At 39.4% G+C, this 22257-nt stretch overlaps 1 protein-coding gene across 10 annotated transcripts in view; it reads right to left on the minus strand.

Moving 5' to 3' along the window:
- The window catches only part of LOC129740678 (serine/arginine repetitive matrix protein 1), a 182506-nt gene that overhangs the window by 108655 nt on the left and 51594 nt on the right, over window positions 1–22257 (minus strand). For all 10 annotated transcript variants that reach the window (XM_055732431.1, XM_055732433.1, XM_055732430.1 and 7 more), the window contains one exon: window positions 21252–21342. In XM_055732431.1, coding sequence (XP_055588406.1) covers window positions 21252–21342 — 91 coding nt within the window. The remainder of the gene's footprint in view (window positions 1–21251; window positions 21343–22257) is intronic.

Genomic DNA, 22257 nt, shown 5'->3' on the forward strand with positions numbered 1-22257 from the left:
TTTTTTGTCTTTTTTGTCTTTTTTGTCTTTTTTGTCTTTTTTGTCTTTTTTGTCTTTTTTGTCTTTTTTGTCTTTTTTGTCTTTTTTGTCTTTTTTGTCTTTTTTGTCTTTTTTGTCTTTTTTGTCTTTTTTGTCTTTTTTGTCTTTTTTGTCTTTTTTGTCTTTTTTGTCTTTTTTGTCTTTTTTGTCTTTTTTGTCTTTTTTGTCTTTTTTGTCTTTTTTGTCTTTTTTGTCTTTTTTGTCTTTTTTGTCTTTTTTGTCTTTTTTGTCTTTTTTGTCTTTTTTGTCTTTTTTGTCTTTTTTGTCTTTTTTGTCTTTTTTGTCTTTTTTGTCTTTTTTGTCTTTTTTGTCTTTTTTGTCTTTTTTGTCTTTTTTGTCTTTTTTGTCTTTTTTGTCTTTTTTGTCTTTTTTGTCTTTTTTGTCTTTTTTGTCTTTTTTGTCTTTTTTGTCTTTTTTGTCTTTTTTGTCTTTTTTGTCTTTTTTGTCTTTTTTGTCTTTTTTGTCTTTTTTGTCTTTTTTGTCTTTTTTGTCTTTTTTGTCTTTTTTGTCTTTTTTGTCTTTTTTGTCTTTTTTGTCTTTTTTGTCTTTTTTGTCTTTTTTGTCTTTTTTGTCTTTTTTGTCTTTTTTGTCTTTTTTGTCTTTTTTGTCTTTTTTGTCTTTTTTGTCTTTTTTGTCTTTTTTGTCTTTTTTGTCTTTTTTGTCTTTTTTGTCTTTTTTGTCTTTTTTGTCTTTTTTGTCTTTTTTGTCTTTTTTGTCTTTTTTGTCTTTTTTGTCTTTTTTGTCTTTTTTGTCTTTTTTGTCTTTTTTGTCTTTTTTGTCTTTTTTGTCTTTTTTGTCTTTTTTGTCTTTTTTGTCTTTTTTGTCTTTTTTGTCTTTTTTGTCTTTTTTGTCTTTTTTGTCTTTTTTGTCTTTTTTGTCTTTTTTGTCTTTTTTGTCTTTTTTGTCTTTTTTGTCTTTTTTGTCTTTTTTGTCTTTTTTGTCTTTTTTGTCTTTTTTGTCTTTTTTGTCTTTTTTGTCTTTTTTGTCTTTTTTGTCTTTTTTGTCTTTTTTGTCTTTTTTGTCTTTTTTGTCTTTTTTGTCTTTTTTGTCTTTTTTGTCTTTTTTGTCTTTTTTGTCTTTTTTGTCTTTTTTGTCTTTTTTGTCTTTTTTGTCTTTTTTGTCTTTTTTGTCTTTTTTGTCTTTTTTGTCTTTTTTGTCTTTTTTGTCTTTTTTGTCTTTTTTGTCTTTTTTGTCTTTTTTGTCTTTTTTGTCTTTTTTGTCTTTTTTGTCTTTTTTGTCTTTTTTGTCTTTTTTGTCTTTTTTGTCTTTTTTGTCTTTTTTGTCTTTTTTGTCTTTTTTGTCTTTTTTGTCTTTTTTGTCTTTTTTGTCTTTTTTGTCTTTTTTGTCTTTTTTGTCTTTTTTGTCTTTTTTGTCTTTTTTGTCTTTTTTGTCTTTTTTGTCTTTTTTGTCTTTTTTGTCTTTTTTGTCTTTTTTGTCTTTTTTGTCTTTTTTGTCTTTTTTGTCTTTTTTGTCTTTTTTGTCTTTTTTGTCTTTTTTGTCTTTTTTGTCTTTTTTGTCTTTTTTGTCTTTTTTGTCTTTTTTGTCTTTTTTGTCTTTTTTGTCTTTTTTGTCTTTTTTGTCTTTTTTGTCTTTTTTGTCTTTTTTGTCTTTTTTGTCTTTTTTGTCTTTTTTGTCTTTTTTGTCTTTTTTGTCTTTTTTGTCTTTTTTGTCTTTTTTGTCTTTTTTGTCTTTTTTGTCTTTTTTGTCTTTTTTGTCTTTTTTGTCTTTTTTGTCTTTTTTGTCTTTTTTGTCTTTTTTGTCTTTTTTGTCTTTTTTGTCTTTTTTGTCTTTTTTGTCTTTTTTGTCTTTTTTGTCTTTTTTGTCTTTTTTGTCTTTTTTGTCTTTTTTGTCTTTTTTGTCTTTTTTGTCTTTTTTGTCTTTTTTGTCTTTTTTGTCTTTTTTGTCTTTTTTGTCTTTTTTGTCTTTTTTGTCTTTTTTGTCTTTTTTGTCTTTTTTGTCTTTTTTGTCTTTTTTGTCTTTTTTGTCTTTTTTGTCTTTTTTGTCTTTTTTGTCTTTTTTGTCTTTTTTGTCTTTTTTGTCTTTTTTGTCTTTTTTGTCTTTTTTGTCTTTTTTGTCTTTTTTGTCTTTTTTGTCTTTTTTGTCTTTTTTGTCTTTTTTGTCTTTTTTGTCTTTTTTGTCTTTTTTGTCTTTTTTGTCTTTTTTGTCTTTTTTGTCTTTTTTGTCTTTTTTGTCTTTTTTGTCTTTTTTGTCTTTTTTGTCTTTTTTGTCTTTTTTGTCTTTTTTGTCTTTTTTGTCTTTTTTGTCTTTTTTGTCTTTTTTGTCTTTTTTGTCTTTTTTGTCTTTTTTGTCTTTTTTGTCTTTTTTGTCTTTTTTGTCTTTTTTGTCTTTTTTGTCTTTTTTGTCTTTTTTGTCTTTTTTGTCTTTTTTGTCTTTTTTGTCTTTTTTATCTTTTTTGTCTTTTCTGTCTTTTTTGTCTTTTTTGTCTTTTTTGTTTTTTTTTGTCTTTTTTGTCTTTTTTGTCTTTTTGTCTTTTTTGTCGTTGTTTAAACTTCCAATGTCCAAATCACCATAAGCGCTAAAGCTTTGCATTTTTATAGCTTTATACCAGCATTTAACTGCTAAATTACACTATATCAGCAAATCAAGTGCAATTTTGCATTACAACAGCCCATCGAGTGCTATACTGCATCATAGTAGAATTATACCACTCTTTTGAAATGCAACTAGCATTTTATCAGCTTTGCAGAATGCTTTTGAAATGCAACATAGCTCGAAATCAGGATAACAGATGCTATATTTTCTATATGAGCATCAAATTGGCATCACACAAGCTTGCTTTAATGCATTTGGAACTATGTAAGCTCTACAGTGGCATAAGGCCAAAGCACATTAGCATTGATTGATGCTGATGATGAATTAGTGCAAATTTAGGGCACCGGTTGCTAAAAACTTGATTCAAATAGGGCTTTTTTCAAGATTTAACGCGAAATTGATAGGTTCATAAGCAGAGTCAATGTCCAATGTCAGTGCCATAGATGTCATGAGTTCGACTCCAGGTTATCTTCAGCCGAAAAATAAAAAAAAACATATCATGTAGGAAATTCAACCCGAAAAATCCCCTTAATATGCATAAGCGAAATCAAACAAATAAAAATTCAGTATCATGGGGAAAAAATGAAGCCAAATAAAAATCGAAAACAAATAGATATTGTTTTTTCCGCATGGTCAAACCTCATTTGAACGCCATTTGCATTTTTCAGCATTTTTCTCGCCAATGCTATAGCATCAACCAATGCTAATACAGTGCTTTTATAGGATTATTCCAGATTCTGCACTGAAGCAGCAGTTAATTTCGCCAAACCTGGCTCACAGAGCTAATATGATGCCCAGAATCAAGCTCTATAGCTGACGTTAGAGCAGAATTGGTGATGGATTTCAGTTCTTATGGTTGCTTGGGTGATGCAATCGGCTCAAATTATGGTAGTGGCTTTTGAATTTCAAAGGCTTCGATTTTAAAATTTTGGTTAATTTGAAACTACAACTACTTTTATTCTAATTAAATGTTGTGTAATGATTTGTTTATTGCGCAAAACAGTCGGAAATTCTTTCCTACAACTTTCCTTTACAAATAAAAAAAACAATCACAATTTTCCCCCTCAACCTAGTAAAGGGATGAAATTATGGACCGGCTATTGCAGTTGCCCGAATTACCCTCCTAGGGGAACAAAAAACAACGCGAATGGAAAATCCGAAACATTTCTTGACATGCTTTCCAACTTCCGGAGTCTTCCTGGAAACCGACCGAGAGCGGCAGCAATGCCGTGTTCTGGATTTTCCGGAAACATAAAACCAATTCGCCAAGCTAAGAGTAGGGAATGGAATAAATCGAACACCTCCAAGCCACTGCACTGCCTTCTTCCCACATCGCGGAACCAATCCGATATGCTTTCGAAGAGCCACCAAAACCAACAACGAAAAATGTCGACTGAAGCAGCAAGAAATTGTACTGTTCCCGGAAAACGTCTATTCCAGAGAGGGAGCGAGAAACGAATAAAATATGAATATGAAAATAGAACGAAATGTGAAAAAACTCGACAGCTGATTATGTCACTCGTTTTGGCCACTTTTCTGCGGTAACATCTCAATTTGAAGCCGGAAAAACAGGCAAATACAATCATAATAAAATCAGAAAAAAAAACAATAACAACAATAGCTACTACTTTCGCTATAATAACAAAAAAAAGTGGGTTCTGTTTTCCTTTCGGGTGCTATGCTAATGAAACTTTATAGTTATGTAGTGGATTTGGTAACACTGTAAATCACACGGGGGTCCAAGAGGGACTTGCTTGATTTCTATGGTGCAAGAAAACATGAGGAAAACATAGAATAATTGTGCCAAACATTGCGTTAACTGAAGAAACTTTGATTGACAGATCTTTCCTAGAGCTGTTAGTGTCTACCACGTTTTCCACCAATACTCGCACACTATGGAGTTTTAGATGTGCGTAAACCATTTGAACAAGTGGGCATTTTCGTATTCATATAAATTGGTAAGAGAGTTTGAGCGCACATAATCTGCAACCACCCAGTAAGCGCGTCCTCTCAGAAGTCGACAGAGCATGCAGAACATTGAGAGTTGAGTCACCAAACTAAGAATAAAACGGTTAATTTCGGCGACACTCCAAGAACGCAAATATTCTCATTCGGTTTGTCCTGCCGAGATACCTAGAGGCAACGAATACGAATGAGTACATGCGAAATCAGTTTGAGTCGTACAATCGTACGGTGTGCTCGCACTTTATCCTCGTCTTTATTATATGCGTGCATTCAATCGTAGCAGTCGACTTCTCAGGCAGGCAAACACGCGTCTCGAAGGGAAACATACGATTCCCCAGTAAGCGCGTCCTCTCAGAAATCGACAGAGCATGCAAAAAATTGAGAGTTGAGTCACCGAACTAAGAATAAAACGGTTAACTTCGGCGACACTTCAAGAACGCAAATATTTCCATTCGGTTTGTCCTGCCGAGATACCTAGAGTCAACAAATACGAATGCGTACATGCGAAATCAGTTTGAATCGTACACTCGTACGGTGTGGTCGCATTTTGTCCCCGTGTCCCGTGTGTGCTTTCAATCGTAGCTGTCGACTTCTCAGGCAGGCGAACACGCGTCTCGGAGGGAAACATACAAACACGATTCGGATTGTGTTCGTGTGTTTCTCTGGAGGGCGTGTCTTAGCTTAATTCGTGGCACTCACCCAAGGCACGCGTATGGTGTGTTCCTCTCTAACGATGTGATGATGCAAAATCGCCAGAGAGATCGTTACGATCCCTCTGGCGATTTGAGTTACCTCTCTGCCGATTCAAATTTACCGGGTCGGATTGTGTTCGTGTGTTTCTCTGGAGGGCGTGTCTTAGATTATTTCGTGGCACTCACCCAAGGCACGCGTATGGTGTGTTCCTCTCTGCCGATTAGATGATGCAAAATCGCAAGAGAGATCGATACGATCCCTCTGTCGATTTGAGTTACCTCTCTGCCGATTCATGTTTACTGGGACGCTGTTTTCACATGCGGTCCTTTCAACGCGCATGCATAAGGCTGTCCTCTCAACTCGCCTTTTTTAGCACATGCTTTTAACTTTTTTCCTTTCTCATATATGATGAATACTTACAAACACGAAACTCTGGCAACACTGGTATTTACCGCTTTTCGGAGAAAAATTCAACGCCTTCAGGTGGGTGATCTCTGTAGCAGATTCTTTGCCATGAAATAAATCGAGATTTAAAGATACAGAATACACACTACACACTTTTTCTTTCCGAAATATGTTTCCAAACATAAAAATATAGTCCTGTAGGTCGCCAAATGTGCAACTTAGCTTCTCATAGAGATCACCCACAGCGGTGGACTCGTGCACTGAAGGTACACTACGACTAACCTGGCAGACTGTTGCGTCGTAACTGAGGTAGATGCTACGAATGCTTTGCGAGAATGTGCCGTTTACCCATACATCCTACAGTGTCCCACACAGAACTGCATCACAACAAATCAGCCAATTTCGTTATTTCAAGTAAGGGAATTTAGTTGTGGTTAGTTTTGTATGGGATCATGGATTAATTGTATGTATGAGAGAAAAGAGCCCTTTAACTGAGACACTTGGAATTAACTTAAGTATCATTTATTGATGTTTTATGATCCCAGAAATTATTTTTGAATGTATATGTCTCAACAACTTTGTTATCCGTTTCATATAAACCATAGATTTATCGTATATAACTCACAGAAACAGCATTTGCCTATTCTTTCAGATCAACCATTTGGTTTTTAGCAATCTGGTCGCAGAGAGAAAAATCAGGCTGTTTTCTCCAGAGGTATAAGGTGTTCATCGAATTCCATGTAAATGGAACATCAAAGATGGAACGCACATCTGGTAAATTTTTCTGCACACTTGATGAATTCTTACACACACTTGGTGAACTTTTTTCGGACTTGGTGAATTCTGCACACTTCAGTGTACTACCATTGTGCTTTCCTCGCGTTGTAAATGAACATTCAATACCGCTACGAATTCAGCGAAATCGTCTTCAGAATCTGCATACATGGCGTACTTTCTGTCATATCCGATCTAAACCGACTTTATGTAACCATTTTTACGATCGTTTACCTATTTGGGAGAAACTGCCATTTATAGTCACGCTGTTAACGACTTAAGCTATCATTTCTAATGCGACTTTATGAACCGGATGTTCATGATTATTGTTTTGAACAGGTCCTCTTTAAAGAGGTTTACTTCTCGCAGTGACCTTTCCAATTTGATGATTCGCTCGGTGCTACGGGCTTAAAAGGTCGTTCGTCTACTCATAGTTCAGCCTGCGTGTTGCAATATAAACTACGGTTCCAAAAGGACAGTTGAAGTCGCCAAAAAAGCATTTAACTCTTCGGCGACTTAAACATGGAAGTTGGTTTCAATAATCAGTTTCTTAAGAACATAACCAATATGAACGAAAACCAGTAGCGTAAGGTGTAGATTAATGGCAGCAGTAACAAAGTGATCGAAGGTTCGCTCTTCCTCCATCGACCTGCTTGGATATATCGGGATGACCGAATATAAAAACAGCATCAGCCGAAAATGTAGCTTGCAGCTTTCTTGTTGTCCACGACGAGCGAAACGTCTCCGTGTGATAAAGGGCCCCCGAGTCTCGAATGTGCCGAGGAATAAAACAGTCGAACCGTCATCTGTCTGACTTGAATTGAGAGTGCTAAAACAGAACCAAGAAACTCTCACGTAAATGTGTAGATACCTGGATAACGGTTGATTATTGGAACAGGCAAACGTCATAGTTGAGCAGGAGCAGGAGTGCAGCAGAACAGCCAAACATGCGTCTACCTTATGCGAAACTTGGAAGATCCAGTTGAAAAAACTTTCAAACGAGACGAGAGAGCATAAACAAGCTCCATGGCTGAGTAGAAGGTGAAAACGGATCCAAAACAGGATGAAAGAGAAAATTGACGCTTCACTTCTGGTGAGAAAGCCCAAAGAAACCGTACCGCTTCATCGAAGCCCATATTTAGGCCAGCTTGTCCCAATTTCAGCACGTGTTTTTTAAAGATAGAAATGTGACTTCAAATTATAACAACCGGGTGTTTTTTTTTCTACCATGATCTGGCCAAGTTTGGCCGAATTCGTCCCACTAAAACCACCATAGGCTTTATGTCCATTTGGTACTACATAACGTGGAGGCTGTGCTCTTGCACTTATACATCACACCCTTTTCAATTCCTATTACGCCAAATTTAAACTGGTAAAGAAGCCCTGAAGAGGAAAACGGAGTGTGGAGGCGAGGCATGAACCACGAGCTCGCATGACTCTACGGTGAACCCAATATCCAGAAGGTGGTAAAGGCTAGCCGGATACGCTGGGCAGGACATGTTGCGAGAATGTCGGACGACTGTCCTGCAAAACAGATGTTCGCTACGAATCCGGTAGGAATGAGAGAAGCAAGGGTGCAACGAGTGAGGTGGTTAGACCAAGTGGAGCGTGATCTAGTGAATGTGGGATGTCCAAGAAATCTGAAAACGGTTGGCATGGACCGAGTAAATTTTAGGAATAATGCTCATCAAGTTATGTCGTGAGACGGAACACTATGAATATAGCTAGAACTCTGTCACGACCTTCCCCGGATAGTTTCTACGCTTTCCCTTGCTGCAGAATCGATCGTGGTTGAGTATGTGAGATCTTTTAAGCCTCATCACGCGAGTTCGGATCAAGATTATACTATGCCCAAAGATCAGTTTGCTTTTGCATTGTGGTGTCATATGAGAGATTAGATCTTCCTTTAGCATCTTACGTTTGATTGAGCAGTTTGAGTCAAAACGGTGGGCTGACCAGCATGAACTAATGAAGGTTTGCCTTAAGCGCTCATGACCCAAAAGGAAACTCGTCAGGTAGAAGTTGACATCTCCGTACTTCGGAGTTTCTCAATCGAAAAACCACGGGTTAAACCTATACGTTCATCTTGAGCGTTTCGATGCATTCCATTGCTCCTGCCACTTGAGTATAACTTATCGTTGCTCCTTGAGCTTTACGCACTCATCTAACAGTTGATGCTTCGTAACATCCTAGTTTATTCTCCATCAGAGTAATGTCGATGGGAATCATGCCGCCGATGATATTTTCTGAGAATGTCATGGCTATCAGTCGATGTGTGCTCCGAAGGTTGGATCTGTTGAGCTACCTTTAGGGATTCGGAAGTGTTACTGACGATCGCAAGACGACATCTCTTGCTACTCTTTGGACCATGGCAGTTCAGCAAATCCAGGCCAATGAGTCGATGACTTTCGATGCAACCGTGCGCTTCTAAACTTAAGCAGTTTCCGACCATTAGTCCGAAATATTCCATTTGCTGTTTCAAAGATGAAGCATGTCTTCCGGCAGTAGTCTCCAGTCTGCTGAAACTTTTAGATTCAACAGACACCGTTTCATGAACTTCTACCTCCTCGATTGTTTCGCCCGTGATCATGAGCACGATATTGTCCGTCAACCTGACTTTCTGCACGCCAATGAGTAGTTTCAGCTTTAATATTTCATGAGTCATGGCATTCCAGGGCACATTTCCGAGGATGGAACCCTGTGGAACACCCGCTGTAAGAGCTGTAAGAGCAGCTATAGTCACGTGTTCCTCGAATCTTTCTATCAGTTTCCTTTTGGTTAGTTCAATTTACACTTTATCACAGTCGGAACAACTGATTTTGTACACACCAGATCTATGAAGGAGAATTGTGATATACCTGGAAGATACCTGATAGTGATCATTTTTTTTTTTTTATTTTTTTTTTACAAGATGGAAATTTGACTTCAAACCATAACAGCCGGGTGTTTGCTGCCGTGTGTGGGTTCGTCCCACTAAAACCACCTTGGGCTTCGGGCTTGGGCACCTTAGGTAACGCTTTCATAATAACTCACGCACGTCACAGCATCCACTATCCCGGGGACCTCGAAACGTGTGCCGGTTAGGTAACGCTTTCAAAGTAACTCGCGCCCGTCACAGCAACCACTTCCGCAGGATTTCTAACCACCAGGGCATGGCCGATTGAGAAACTACCAAGCTAGAATCCCGACACGACCACCCCGAATGGTATCTCCGCTTCCTTTTGCTGCAGGAAAGATCGTAGCTGAGTACGTGAGACCTTTTAAGTCCCACCACACGTATGAGTCCAGATTAGGGTTATACCGCGCCCTAAGATCGCGTTGCTTTTGAATTGAAGTGTCATACGAGGCCCAAGACCTTTCATTAGCTTGTCAAATTTGGTTGACTATCTCGCTCTCTCCGTTCATCATCTTTCCTGATCCTTATCAGATCGCGCATGATTTGCGAGATTTCGTCGACTATAGCACGCCATGACTGTTCGTCGCGACACATTTCACTCACTATGTTTTCAGCGTTCAAATTTTGAAGTTGTTGACGCCTTGAATTGAACCTGGGGCAGACAAAGATAGCATGTTCTGCCGATTCCTCCGTCTCTGCGCATTCCTTGCAATAAGGCGAGCTGATAAGCTTAAACCGATGAAGGTCTTACTTAAAGCACCCATGACCCGAAAGGAACTGCGTCAGGTAGAAGTTGACCTCTCCATACTTCCGATTTACCCAGTCTGAAAGTCTCGGGATTAGCCTATGCGTCCATCTTGCGTTGTTCGATGCGTCCCATTGCTCCTGCCACTTGAGCATTGACGCTGCTCGTTGAATATTACGCACTCCTCTAACAGCTCTTGCTTTGTAACATTCCATATCCTCCGCCAGAGTTATGTCGATGGGAACCATGCCCGCGATGACAAAATCTGCATCTGCTGATATGGTCCTGTACGCACAGGAAACTCGCATGGCTATCAACCGATGTGTGCTCCGTAATTTGGATCTGTTGCGCTCTACCTCTATCGCGGAGCTCCAGGCCGCTCCTCCGTATCGTAGTTTCGACAGTGCTACGCTCGCAAGGAGACGTCTCTTGCTACTCTTTGGACCATGGCAGTTCGGCATAATCCAGGCCAATGAATCTATGACTTTCGATGCACTTTCGCAACAGTATTTGACATGCGCACCAAAACTTAAGCGATGATCGACCATTACTCCAAGGTATTTCAGCTGCTGTTTCGAAGATGTCGTGTGCCCTCCAACAGTAATCTCCATGTGCGGCACAACTCTTTTATTGGTCACGAGCAGAACTTCAGTTTTATGGTGAGCTATCTGAAGCTTAACTCCCTCCATCCAGATGCCAACCCTTTCTACGGACACCGTTGCAAGGTCTTCTACCTCCTCGATTGTTTCGCCGGTAATCATGAGCACGATATCGTCAGCAAATCCGATTATCTGCACGCCTGCTGGTAGTTTCAGCGTTAACACCTCATTATACATGGCATTCCAAAGCACAGGTCCGAGTATGGAACCCTGTGGAACACCCGCTGTTAGGGCAGTAGATCGTATCCCAGTTTCGGTTTCGTACGTCAGGATTCGATTTTCGAAGAAGCTTCCTATTATCCTGCAGAGAGTATTGGGAACAAGCATCCTGTGAAGCGCTTTGGCAATCGCTTCCCTGCTGGCATTGTTGAAGGCATTCTTAACGTCGATCGTCACAATGGCGCAGTGACGAACACCTGTTCGCTTCTTTTTATATGCGCGCTTCGCGTACTCTGTCACCATACGGATGGCGTCCACCGTAGATCTCCCTGTCTGTCCGACAGTCCACTTCCGCCTTCTGTGTAGATAATAAGTCTGTTTAATATTATCCTCTCCAGTAGCTTACCAAGGGTGTCCAGCAGACAAATGGGTCTATATGATGATGGATGCCCTGGGGGTTTCCCGGGTTTCGGTAGTAGCACCAACTTCGCCGTTTTCCACGAATTGGGAAAAGATCCCTCGTCGAGACACTTTTGTAGCACCACTCTGAAAGTATCCGGAATAGTCTGTACCGCCACTTTCAGCACTGCATTTGGGATTCCGTCCGGGCCAGGGGCCTTATTCACCGCAAGTTTCTTAGCGATAGCCACGAGTTCTTCGTTCGTTACTGGCTCGATGTCGTGGGCACCCGCGTCGTACGAGGTAAGTGGCCACTGCGTCGGGCCATGCTGCGGGAAAAGATGTGCAACGATCTCACTCAGTTTTTCCGGACACTTTTCGGTCGGCGACCTTGGGCCACCGAATCTCGCCAGTGCAACTCTATAGGCTTGGCCCCATGGGTTATCATCTACGCTCTGGCATAACGCTCTGTAGCAGTTTTCTTTGCTTGTTTTAATAGCTCGCTTAAGTGCCACCCTGGCTGCTCGGTAAACGGCACCTCTCGTTTCTCTGTCGGCTTCATTTCTCGCCCGTTGAGCTCGTCGTCTCGCTTTTAGACAGCTAGTACGAAGCTCAGCTATTTCTGAAGTCCACCAGTAAGCCGGTCGTCGCCACCACTTCGGTGTATTTCTTCTGGGCATGGTCATGTCGCACACCGCTACCATCATTTTCGTCAGCTGCTCAGCATTATGGACCTGGGATGAGTCCTGCATGTATACAGCTTCGGTGCACACTTCCTTGTCGAACATTTTAGTCTTCCATCTCCGCTCGTGCACTGGCAGCTGCCTTACTGCCACCGGATTTCGGTTTCCTACGCTATAGCGTATCGCCTGGTGATCGCTGTGGGTATAATCGTCACACACTCTCCAATTCATATCAGTTTTTAATGATGAACTCGCAAAGGTGATATCGATCACTGACGTTCTGTCTGGTAATCCATGCTTGCGATAGGTGCTGATGGATCCAGTGTTGCACAGCTCAACTTCCAGTCTTGCGAAGGACTCTAGTAGACTGTGGCCCCTAGGGTTGTTGCACCTACTACCCCAGTTTACCGCCCAGGCGTTGAAGTCTCCTCCTATTACAACAGGGGCCTTTCCTGCCAGTTCGTGAGTGAGTTCATCCAACATTGTGTTGAATTCCCCGATCGTCCATCTTGGTGGAGCGTAGCAGCTACAGAAAAAGATGCCGTTAATTTTGGCAATCACGAATCCCTCCCGAGAATCTACCACTATCTCCTGGATAGGAAAACGTCCCATGGCGTAGACAGCAGCTGAGCCAGACCTGTCCGCTGCCCAATTACCGTTTCCAGACGGGTTCTGATAAAAGCGCCACATCACACTTCTTTTCGCCTACCGTTTGCTCCAGCAGAAGCTGTGCAATCTCGCTATGGTTGAGGTTTAGCTGGATTATTTCCAGTTTTACTAGCTTGCCTTTGCCTTTATATATACCGGACATTCCAAGCCACCAGTTTCGTGGACATTTCCATCCTCCTGCTTGCATAGCATACATTTCGGCTGTTTTTTGCATTCTCGAGAGAAGTGTCCCTCTTCACCGCATCTTCGACAGCATCGTGACCGGTCGGGTCCGTTGCAGCTTCGGGATAGATGACCAAAATCCCAGCAGTTGAAGCAGCGTTGCATCTGCTTCGGTATCCTGGGTGCGGTTCTAAAATGCCCTATTGACCACCCTACTCTTACACTTCCTACCGTCAGTAGCGTGTTGGCCGCTGTTGGTGAGAGGCGAATCGTTGCAATCTGCATTCCACCGTACGCCTTTCTTAATTTTATAGCTACCGATTCGTTGCTCATGCCAGGTATGCTGGAGAGAGCTTTCTCGAGCTCCTCTGCCGTGGTAAACTCGTCAAGGTCCTTACATTCAATGGACGCGATCTGTGATAGCGCTCGGACAGTCGCTTCATCGCCTAGGGTGCTTTCGACAAGCTCCTTGAAGTCGGCGCTTTTTACCGCCGGGTCTTTTTTTAGCTCGAAGAGAGCAGCCCAAGTAACACAGATTATGCCAACTAGCATTAGGAAGTTTTATCATGGTTTAATTATGGCATTTTTTTGTGCAGCTCGTTTTATGGCGGTTTTATTATGGTCATGCAGAATGCTTATAATTTTTTTACGACCATATGTTTTCAGATGGTTTTGAAAACGCTAATAAAACTTTTATAAAACATGCTGTTTTAGTTATTTTGAAAGAGTTGTGAATGCTTTTTTTAAACTATAATAAAACACAAACCTAGAAGTTTGCTCCAAGCTTTCTTTTGGATGTTCTATAATAGCACTCAGTGCATGATTATTAAACCGCCATAAAACTTAGTGACAGTTCTCGATCAAGATGTCAAAACAGGACACGCTCAGATTAGATAGCACATATTTGAATTGGAACTCCCATTTTTACACATTTTTGGTAAGTTATGCGTGTTGGTTTTGAGTTAAAATTAAAAAAAATCATCTTTAAAAACTTGAAATCACCGAAAGTGGTATGAATATCTTTACAATAAGAGTATTGAGTGAAAGGGCCCAAATAGTAAGAAAAAAAATTGTTGCTTGACGCCATCATTAATTCAAGATGGCGGCTTCCGCTTTTATTTTCAAAGCTGTAAATTACTGAAAATATCGTGAAACCTTCACAATATGGTTATTAGGTGAAAGTAATAAGAGAGTAGAATAAGAGTAGAAGTCAAATTTCGTTGCCCGTCGCCATCTTAAATCCAAGATGGCGGCTACCACTCAACTTGAAAATACTGTAAATGACTGAAAATCGCATAAAACCTATATTATAGGGGTATAAGTTGAAAGAAATCAACCGGTAGAAGTTGAATTTCGCTATCAGACGCCATCTTGAAATCCAAGATGGCGGCTTCCGCTAAACTTTAAAATGTAGTAAATGACTTAAAATGGCATGAAACCCAGGTGGTATTGGGTGGAAGGGCTTAACGAGTAGAAGTCGAATATTGCTATCTTACGCCATCTTGAAATCCAAGATGGCAGCTTTCTATAAACTTTAAAAATGCTTTAAATCATTGAATATCGCATGAAACCTCCAAATTATGGGTGTTTGTCAATTGGGATAAGCTATAAAAAGTTTATTTTTGCATTCTGACGCTATCGTGAAATCCAAGATAGTGGCTTCAGCTGAACTTAAAAATACTGTAAATGAATGAAAATAGCATGAAACTCCCAAATATATTGTATTGGGTGCTAAGGCTAAATGATAGAAGTCAAATATCTGTTTTCGCGTTTCTCTGAAAATCTGTAAGTGACTGAAAATCCCACAAAAACCACCACAATACAGACCCCGTTCGTTTTTGGCAACATTCGATTTTGGCAACATCGAATTTGGCACATGTGCCTAAATCAGACGGTTAACAGAAACAACATAACCTTATAGTTTTCGCAAGAATAAGACCAATACAATTTAAACATAAAAGCATGATAGGAATAATAGAATTACATAAATGGCAAAAAAAAACAAAAACTATAAACAAAACAAGAAAAGTGCTAAATGCATTAGAAACATAATGGAAAAATAATAAAAGTGATTTAAAATGATCTAAATTGTCTTAAAATAGTAGTTTTAATGTAGTATTACGTGAAAAAAGTTGTGTTCAAGCGATTTTCATTGATTAACAGCATTTTAAATTTAGTGGAAGCTGCCATCTTGGATTTCAAGATGGCGTCGGAAAGAAAAAAATCGACTTCTAGTTTAGCCCTTTCACCCAATACCCGTATAGTGGTGGTTTAATGCGACTTTTTGTCAGCATTAAGCATTAAAAGTTGAGCGGATGCCGCCATTTTAGATTTCAAGATGGCGTCTGATAGCGAAATTCAACTTCTACTCGTTTAGCCCTTTCACCCGATACCATTTTGTTGGGGTTTCATGCGATTTCAAGTCATTTACACCATTTTTAAGTTCAGCGGAAGCCGCCATCTTGGATTTCAAGATGGCGTCAGGCAACGAAATTTGACTTCAACTCATGATTTAATCTACGGGTCATTAAAAACCAATCCCTTTTCATTGAAAAAGTCTGTCCTCATTTACTGTACTAATGATTAACAACTCAGAAATGAGGAACTCAACCTTAGCGTGTAATTGGTTGGCTTGCGAGAGAAACATCAAATCGTAGCTTTTTTTGGGGTCATCATTAAACCATAATAAAACTATGAATTGACTCACGCCATGTTGGTTGCAAAATCGAAGGGCACAAAATGACGCCATGTTGATGGATTTACAATGCAAGCATTGGAAAAAAAATTTCAGGCCTTTTTCCATCAATTCCATCATGATTGACCATCAGATTTGACGAGGCGCATTTATTTTAAGATACTATTTCATATACATTTTACCTAAAATCTTGACTGGCAGTAGAAAAGAAGCTCAATATATGGTTAAAACATTGGTTTTTTTAGCTATCAATTTTACCAGATCATATCTGAATAATGCAATCATCATTCATCAACCATTATGGTTGCTGGAAAAAATAAAAAAAAACTCCGAGAACTGACAGAACCGAAAAAAACAAAAATTTCTAACATGTTTTATAATAGCTTTTTAAAAGCTTTGGTGACCAACATTGATGACCAACAATTATATGTCTTGATGACGTTTCTAGGGTAGGGCCAAATAGCCTGATTTTGGCTTTATTAGAGTCCAGATGATGTTATAAAATGCGCTTTAGCTTTTTATGAAGATTAATGCGATAGTCCAAACGATATTTTGCTGACCATAATAAAGCTAAAATTGTTACTTGGGAGTTCGCCTTTTTGGGTGCGTCTTGTTTTGGTGACGCTCTCGCCAAGGGCAGATAACTTTGGCTCTGCGCGTAACTTCCGGAACAAGTCCGCATACGTTGTGCCTTCTTTCGCTTCCACGATAAGCGCATCACCCCTGGACATCACCCGTTGAGGTTTGGGTTTTGGGGGTGGTTCTGGTTTCATAACGACCTTTCTTTTTACGTTCTCCTTCCTATTGCTAACCATTCGCCAGCCTCCAGCACTGCTTTCACCGTCGGCATCCTCATAATCCGTGCCCCTCCTTTTTTTGGAGGAATCGTTCACGACGGGGGAGTCGCGGTCTCTTTTTGCGGTTTTTCTTGGCTTGGACTCCTTCGAAAGTCCTTGAGAAGCAACCAATTTTGCTTCCTCCAGGTCCTTCTCTGCAGCCTCGGCCTTCCGCACCAACTCCGTTCGTTTCTTGATGGCACTCTGCAGGAGCACCCAGTGATGTCAACCTTCCAGATTTTGTCTGGATGTTCCAGACTTTTTGGACTTTTGCCAGACATTTTTTTAGGTTTCCAGACTTCCAGACTTTTGGCATTTCTTCCAGACAATTCCAGACTTTTGTGTTTGGACATAAATTGTTCTAAGATTCTATGAAAATTCAATTTTGTCATGGTGTAATATGGCAGGAAACAGGGTGGCCACCCATTCGGGAAATGCGGGAAAAAGACGGGATTTGGAATCCACCGGGAAAAATGCAGGAAAAAGCCGGGAATTTCTCCCGAAAAGTCGGGAATTTTTGGCTCGGTGAAAGTCTGTTCAATTAAGTTTGAACGAAAAAGGCGAAACAAGTAAAAATTGATTCACAGTTGATCATCAATCTCTTTCCGATTGGCTTCGACCGATTTCTACCAGGTCGAAATGGATCCTCCTGCCGTGTTGGATCGGTTTTGACTAGTTTTAACTTGCTTCATTGAACAACGGGAATAACCGTAACGAAATCGTTAATCCAGTATGCTCGTTATACTCACTCGAGAGATGTCGAGTCCTATTAAAACAAAAAAAAGGAAAACAATCTGTTATAGAAACTATTGCAAATCGGAAGCGAGAGGCGGCCGAGGAGGCGAAACAGTTAAAGCTTCTATCCGACGCTCATAGAGAGGAAGCATGATGGACGAAAAAATTCGAACTCGGCCAACGGCCAAATACCAAATATTGACCTTTTAAACTATTCAGCCAAACGAATATTCGGTCGAATACTCCAGAGAGTTTTTAATTATAAAACCAAGAGTGATTATTTCATTTTCCTTATATTTGTTCCATTGTAATACCCCTCATGTTTTGAATCGATCATTTCCAATCAGATGATATTACCATATGATGTATTACGAGGTCTTTTTCAGGTAGGGGTTTCTCTGATATTCAAAATGTCTCAAAGAATTGAAAGGGCATCAGATGACTTGTCGCTGCTAGGGCGTTGATTACCAAAGATATTTGGATCCTGTGAAATCTGGGACAAAACATGTCAAAGCAGGTGCTAAGCAATTTGAAATTGCTTATTTGATATTGAATCACAGAGAACAGACGTACAAGCTCGAACAAAAAATCTTCCAAAAAGTGTGTAAAATTTCAAATGCTGACATTAAAAAAATACGTTAGAAATTGACTTGAAATAGTACCATCTATTGCGCCGTTCAAAAGTTACAAATCAAATTTTCAGGTGACCAGTTTTCGAAAAGGCCCAGCCAAAAAACAAAAAAATTGTTCGAAACTATCGTTGGAAATTTTACACAAGTTTCGTGGGCTAGCTTGTATGTCTGTTCTCTGTGATTGAATTATATGAAGGTCAAATTTGAGCAAAATATCTTCAAAATAGTAGTTTCAAAGAACGATGATTTTTAACTTAAAAAGACCATACTTTCCATCACACGTTTCTACATAATCGGGCAATTCAGGACGATTTTTGAAAAAAATATAAAAACAAAGGCAAATCTTAGAAATCTAGGTCAAGGTCGGTGGTTTCAAAAATAAATATTCGGATTTTTGTTTTGTTTCCTTTTTTACAAAATCGGGAATTTTATGTTAACATGCGGGAAAAAGTCGGGAAAAATGCGGGAAATCCAAAATTGATTTCGAGTGGCCACCCTGAGGAAATGATTAGTAGAACCTATGAACTATGAATTCAATAAGGGTTCAAAACCTTGGCAATTGAGGATGTATGTTAAATTGAGATTCAGACAGAGCACGTGACTGAAAAATACTATTGTAACATTGAGATCCGGGGACCAAAAAAAAAGGTCGCCACCTTCAAAACTTAGGTGTCCAGACATTTGCAGAAATTTCCAGACATTTTTTAAAAATCTTCCAGACTTTTCTGAAAAATAGTTGGCAACCTTGGGAGCACCATCAATTTCGGCACCCAGGTCTTGATGTGCGTGTGCACGTTGTTGGTGCTTCGCACAAACTCCTGCATCTTGTCGACCATGTCGGCTGCCTCCAAAAGGCCACACTGATAGTGATCACTGTCTACATTACAAATCCCTAAGTTTGAAGAATGTTTGTTCCATACACAGGTCGACCAATTGGTTGTAGTTTCTAACTTTGAGCTTCCAAGCGCTCCCATTGTGTTGTTGAAGCAACCAATCATCTAACAGATTAGAAGCTTTTCTAACGGGAACACTTGAAACAAAACTGAAACATCAAAAGAAACCACGATTTCGTCCCGAGGCTTGAAGGTGTTTGACGAATTCAAGTGTGTTGGTTGCTGATCTTGTTTTAAGGGGTTTCGGCATCCTCTTAAACTCGTCGAATAACCACTTTGAAACTTTTTCGATAGGCACGTTCACACCTGATATAATCTCCCTAGTCCCGTTCCCTGGTTTGTTGGTCTTGTGTAAACCTGTGATTCTAGTGTCGATAGGACATTTTCAAGGCGATCGGCGCAAACTCCAAGATAGCTCCACAGTTTTTTAACGTTTTATCCACATCCTTGACCGTCTCCGGTAGTGGATCCTCTCTTTGAACTCGGTACGATCCTTCGTGGATTTTTTCCTGTATCAACTGGTTATAATCTGTTTTGTCCATGATGACCACCGAATTTACCTGGTCCGCCTTAACGTAGAACATTTTTAAGCTCTTTCGCTATCTACATTTCCTCGACGTTGAATTTCCCCCTCATTGATGCCCTTCTTCAAGTCGTCTGTCTCTTCAGCTGTGGCGCAATCCTTCTAGGACTCTCCACACCCCACACCACGTAGTTCAGACCTTTATTCAATAGAGCGATCTGATTGTCGGTGAACTTTTCCTTCGACCGATTCACCTCAAAACCCTCCAGTACCGCCACGCTGGGTTTCTCATAGTCTCTTACCGGTTGTCTCGCATTCAGTGTTTCCAATTTATTCCGTAGCCCACCTTTCTTTCGCTCTTCCTTCCACTGTTCTGCTACCTTCACCTTCGTCAGGAATGACGGAAACTCAACCGGATACTCCTTTGCCAGCTTTAAATGGAGTGCGTAGCACTTTAACGTCTTGATGTTTGGCTGCGCAAACAGCTTCTCAACACTGTCTTTCATGATCGATCTAAAACTTTCACGGAAGAAGATAGTAATTTGCTATCGTAATACCGGTATTCGAACTTTTCTTATACCGTGGTTGAATTGAAGGGTTTTTTTTTCGATTGCTTTGATTCAGTAGAATTTTTCCTCCAAGTAGGCGCGCAACACATATTAGGGGTTCTCATAGTTTAATTTTTTTTCCATCATCATGGCTGCGATATTGACTGGATGCTGGATCAATCGAAGATCGAAACGAAAACATGGAGTCGTTAGAAAATGGACAATCGTTTGATTGGAATTCAGATGAACATCGAAGAAAAGGAAGGTCCAGAAGCACTTGGTAGCGAAGGAAGGCATCGGAAAAACGATGTTTCATGAGAATTTCGACGAGCATCATTTGAAGACGTTGGCTCCGGATTATCAACAGTGAAGATCTTTCCTTTTTATCGTATACGTCAGATGATTGATGATGGAACCTTAAGTGAGTTGGTATGAGCACAGAGTTTTAAGAACCTCTGTAGCATGAGTAAAAGAGGGTAATACATGTTGCTAATGACGTAGTTTCAGTCATACAAAAGTACAAAAGTAAATCAAAGAGACTGAAGCCACTGTCCAATATAAACGGACCGTACTGACTTTTTGGATCCAAAACGTCAGTAGTTCTTTGATTTACTATAATAAAGGGTACTAAAATATCAGTTCAGATTCTCTTCTGTTTCATACCCCCAGGTGAATCAAGTTAAAATCAATACAAAACAAAAACGTTTTTGACTTTCTCTTTCGTGAAAATAGAGGGGAGCTTCACGGTGAAAATAAGACAAGGTAGGCTACTCCCACGATTGAAAAACTCGTTTGAATGTGAACAAGTGACGGCATTGCTATCTTTGAACAACGTGCACCACGCAGTATCGGTAACGGAAGTTGTGTTGTGGTACGGTGGATACCGTATATTGTGAAAAATAAGTGGTGAAGCGTGCAAGTCATCGATGTTAAAAGTATGAATGCAATAAGCTTTGCGCGCGTTAGAAAATGCTGCATACACCGAGGCTCGTTAGATCTATAGCAATGACGTCATCATCGGGAATATATTACCTAGCGTTATTGCACACCGTGGGATGCTTTTTTTATAGGCAAAGGAACTATATTCAACACAAAGCAATTATCTTTTTTGTCTTTTGAGATCTAAATAATAATAAAACGATAAAAAAGCTAGAAGTTGTAAACAGCCAAGAAGGTTGAATTAATTGAAGTTTAATCCATCTTCAAATGGTTGCCTTGCAGTGCTGTTTTTTTTTTTACTTTTATGTGGTCGTGTCCCAAATTTAATTTATAAATTCAAGTTTTCTATTGTTACTTATTTCAACAACTAGATGATCATTTTTGACTATGTCTGAAAAAATCGTTTTAAACTTATTAACTTTCCGACAAAACTTCTAATGATTGATCAATGGTCAAATCTAATGAATTCTCCCTATAAATCGACATCTAATCGATCTGAGAAACGATTTAAACGCGCTGTAATGGTGCAGTAAAACGAAACGATAGACATCTAAAGGGCGATGAAATGGCTTGGCTATAGTGAACGGATGGAATCAGAAAATAGGGGCCGAAAACAGAAGATAAACGTTTCGTCATTACGATCAATTACCGAATTGATTTGGCACAGGTGGCTTGCGAACGACCTCGGGACCTCCGGTGTACTCGTGCCATCGATAGGTGCTTCTGTATTCCGAGTGGAGCTACTCCGGATGTTTGTTTTTTTTTCGTACAGGGTAGTTCAGGAAACAGAGAAAGAGAAAGAGAGAGAGAACAAGAAAAAAAGTGGTTAAATTTCTTTGAATCAAGGCTTCTGGTAGAGAAATTTCGGAACCCTTTTGCTGGAGCTGAAACAAATCTGAAACAACTTCTTGTGGCTTAATGTTTCAATATTTTTTTCAATAATTTTAATAATCATTTTAGAAACAACGTCAAACGGATCCGAAGGCTTTCAGTGTAAATAAATAAATATAATGTTTCAGTTGGAACAAAGCAATTTATTGCTAAAGCGAAGATGTTCTCTACAAAAACTAAGTGCTTTTGAACGAAAAACATAACGTGTCGTATGGAAAGTTTTAGCTTGGTTAGATGGAGCAAAGGACAACCGAACATACGAAAGCAAGTAATGAACTGGTTCAACATTATTAGAAATTACTCTGAGAAGACAAATAACAACATTACATTTATGATTGAATAACATTTTGAGTTAAGAAATTCTTTTCAGAGTACAATTGTATTAGCTAAAAACCGTAAATTATGTCAAATATTATTGAACGACTATGGGTTGAACGTTCAAATCATTGACTTATCATTTCTGGTAAAGTTTCTTTTTTTCCTTTGTTTTGATTGAGGTATAGTCGTTTTAACATCTCTGTGTCTTTCGCGACTTTATAGTCCTATTTGCCGCTAGTAATATTTCATTTTGGGAACATTAACCACCTTCTTCGCCACAGAGAGCCACTTTGCCTTGAACTGCTGCTCGTCCTTAGCAGTTTTTTTGGTCTTCTTTAGGTTCCGCTTGACAATAGCCCAGTATTTCTCAATTGGGCGGAGTTCTGGCGTGTTGGGAAGGTTCTTGTCCTTGGGAACCACCTGCACGTTGTTGGCGGCGTACCACT

The sequence above is a fragment of the Uranotaenia lowii genome, chromosome 1, assembly GCF_029784155.1.
Source record: "Uranotaenia lowii strain MFRU-FL chromosome 1, ASM2978415v1, whole genome shotgun sequence".
NCBI lineage: Eukaryota > Metazoa > Arthropoda > Insecta > Diptera > Culicidae > Uranotaenia > Uranotaenia lowii.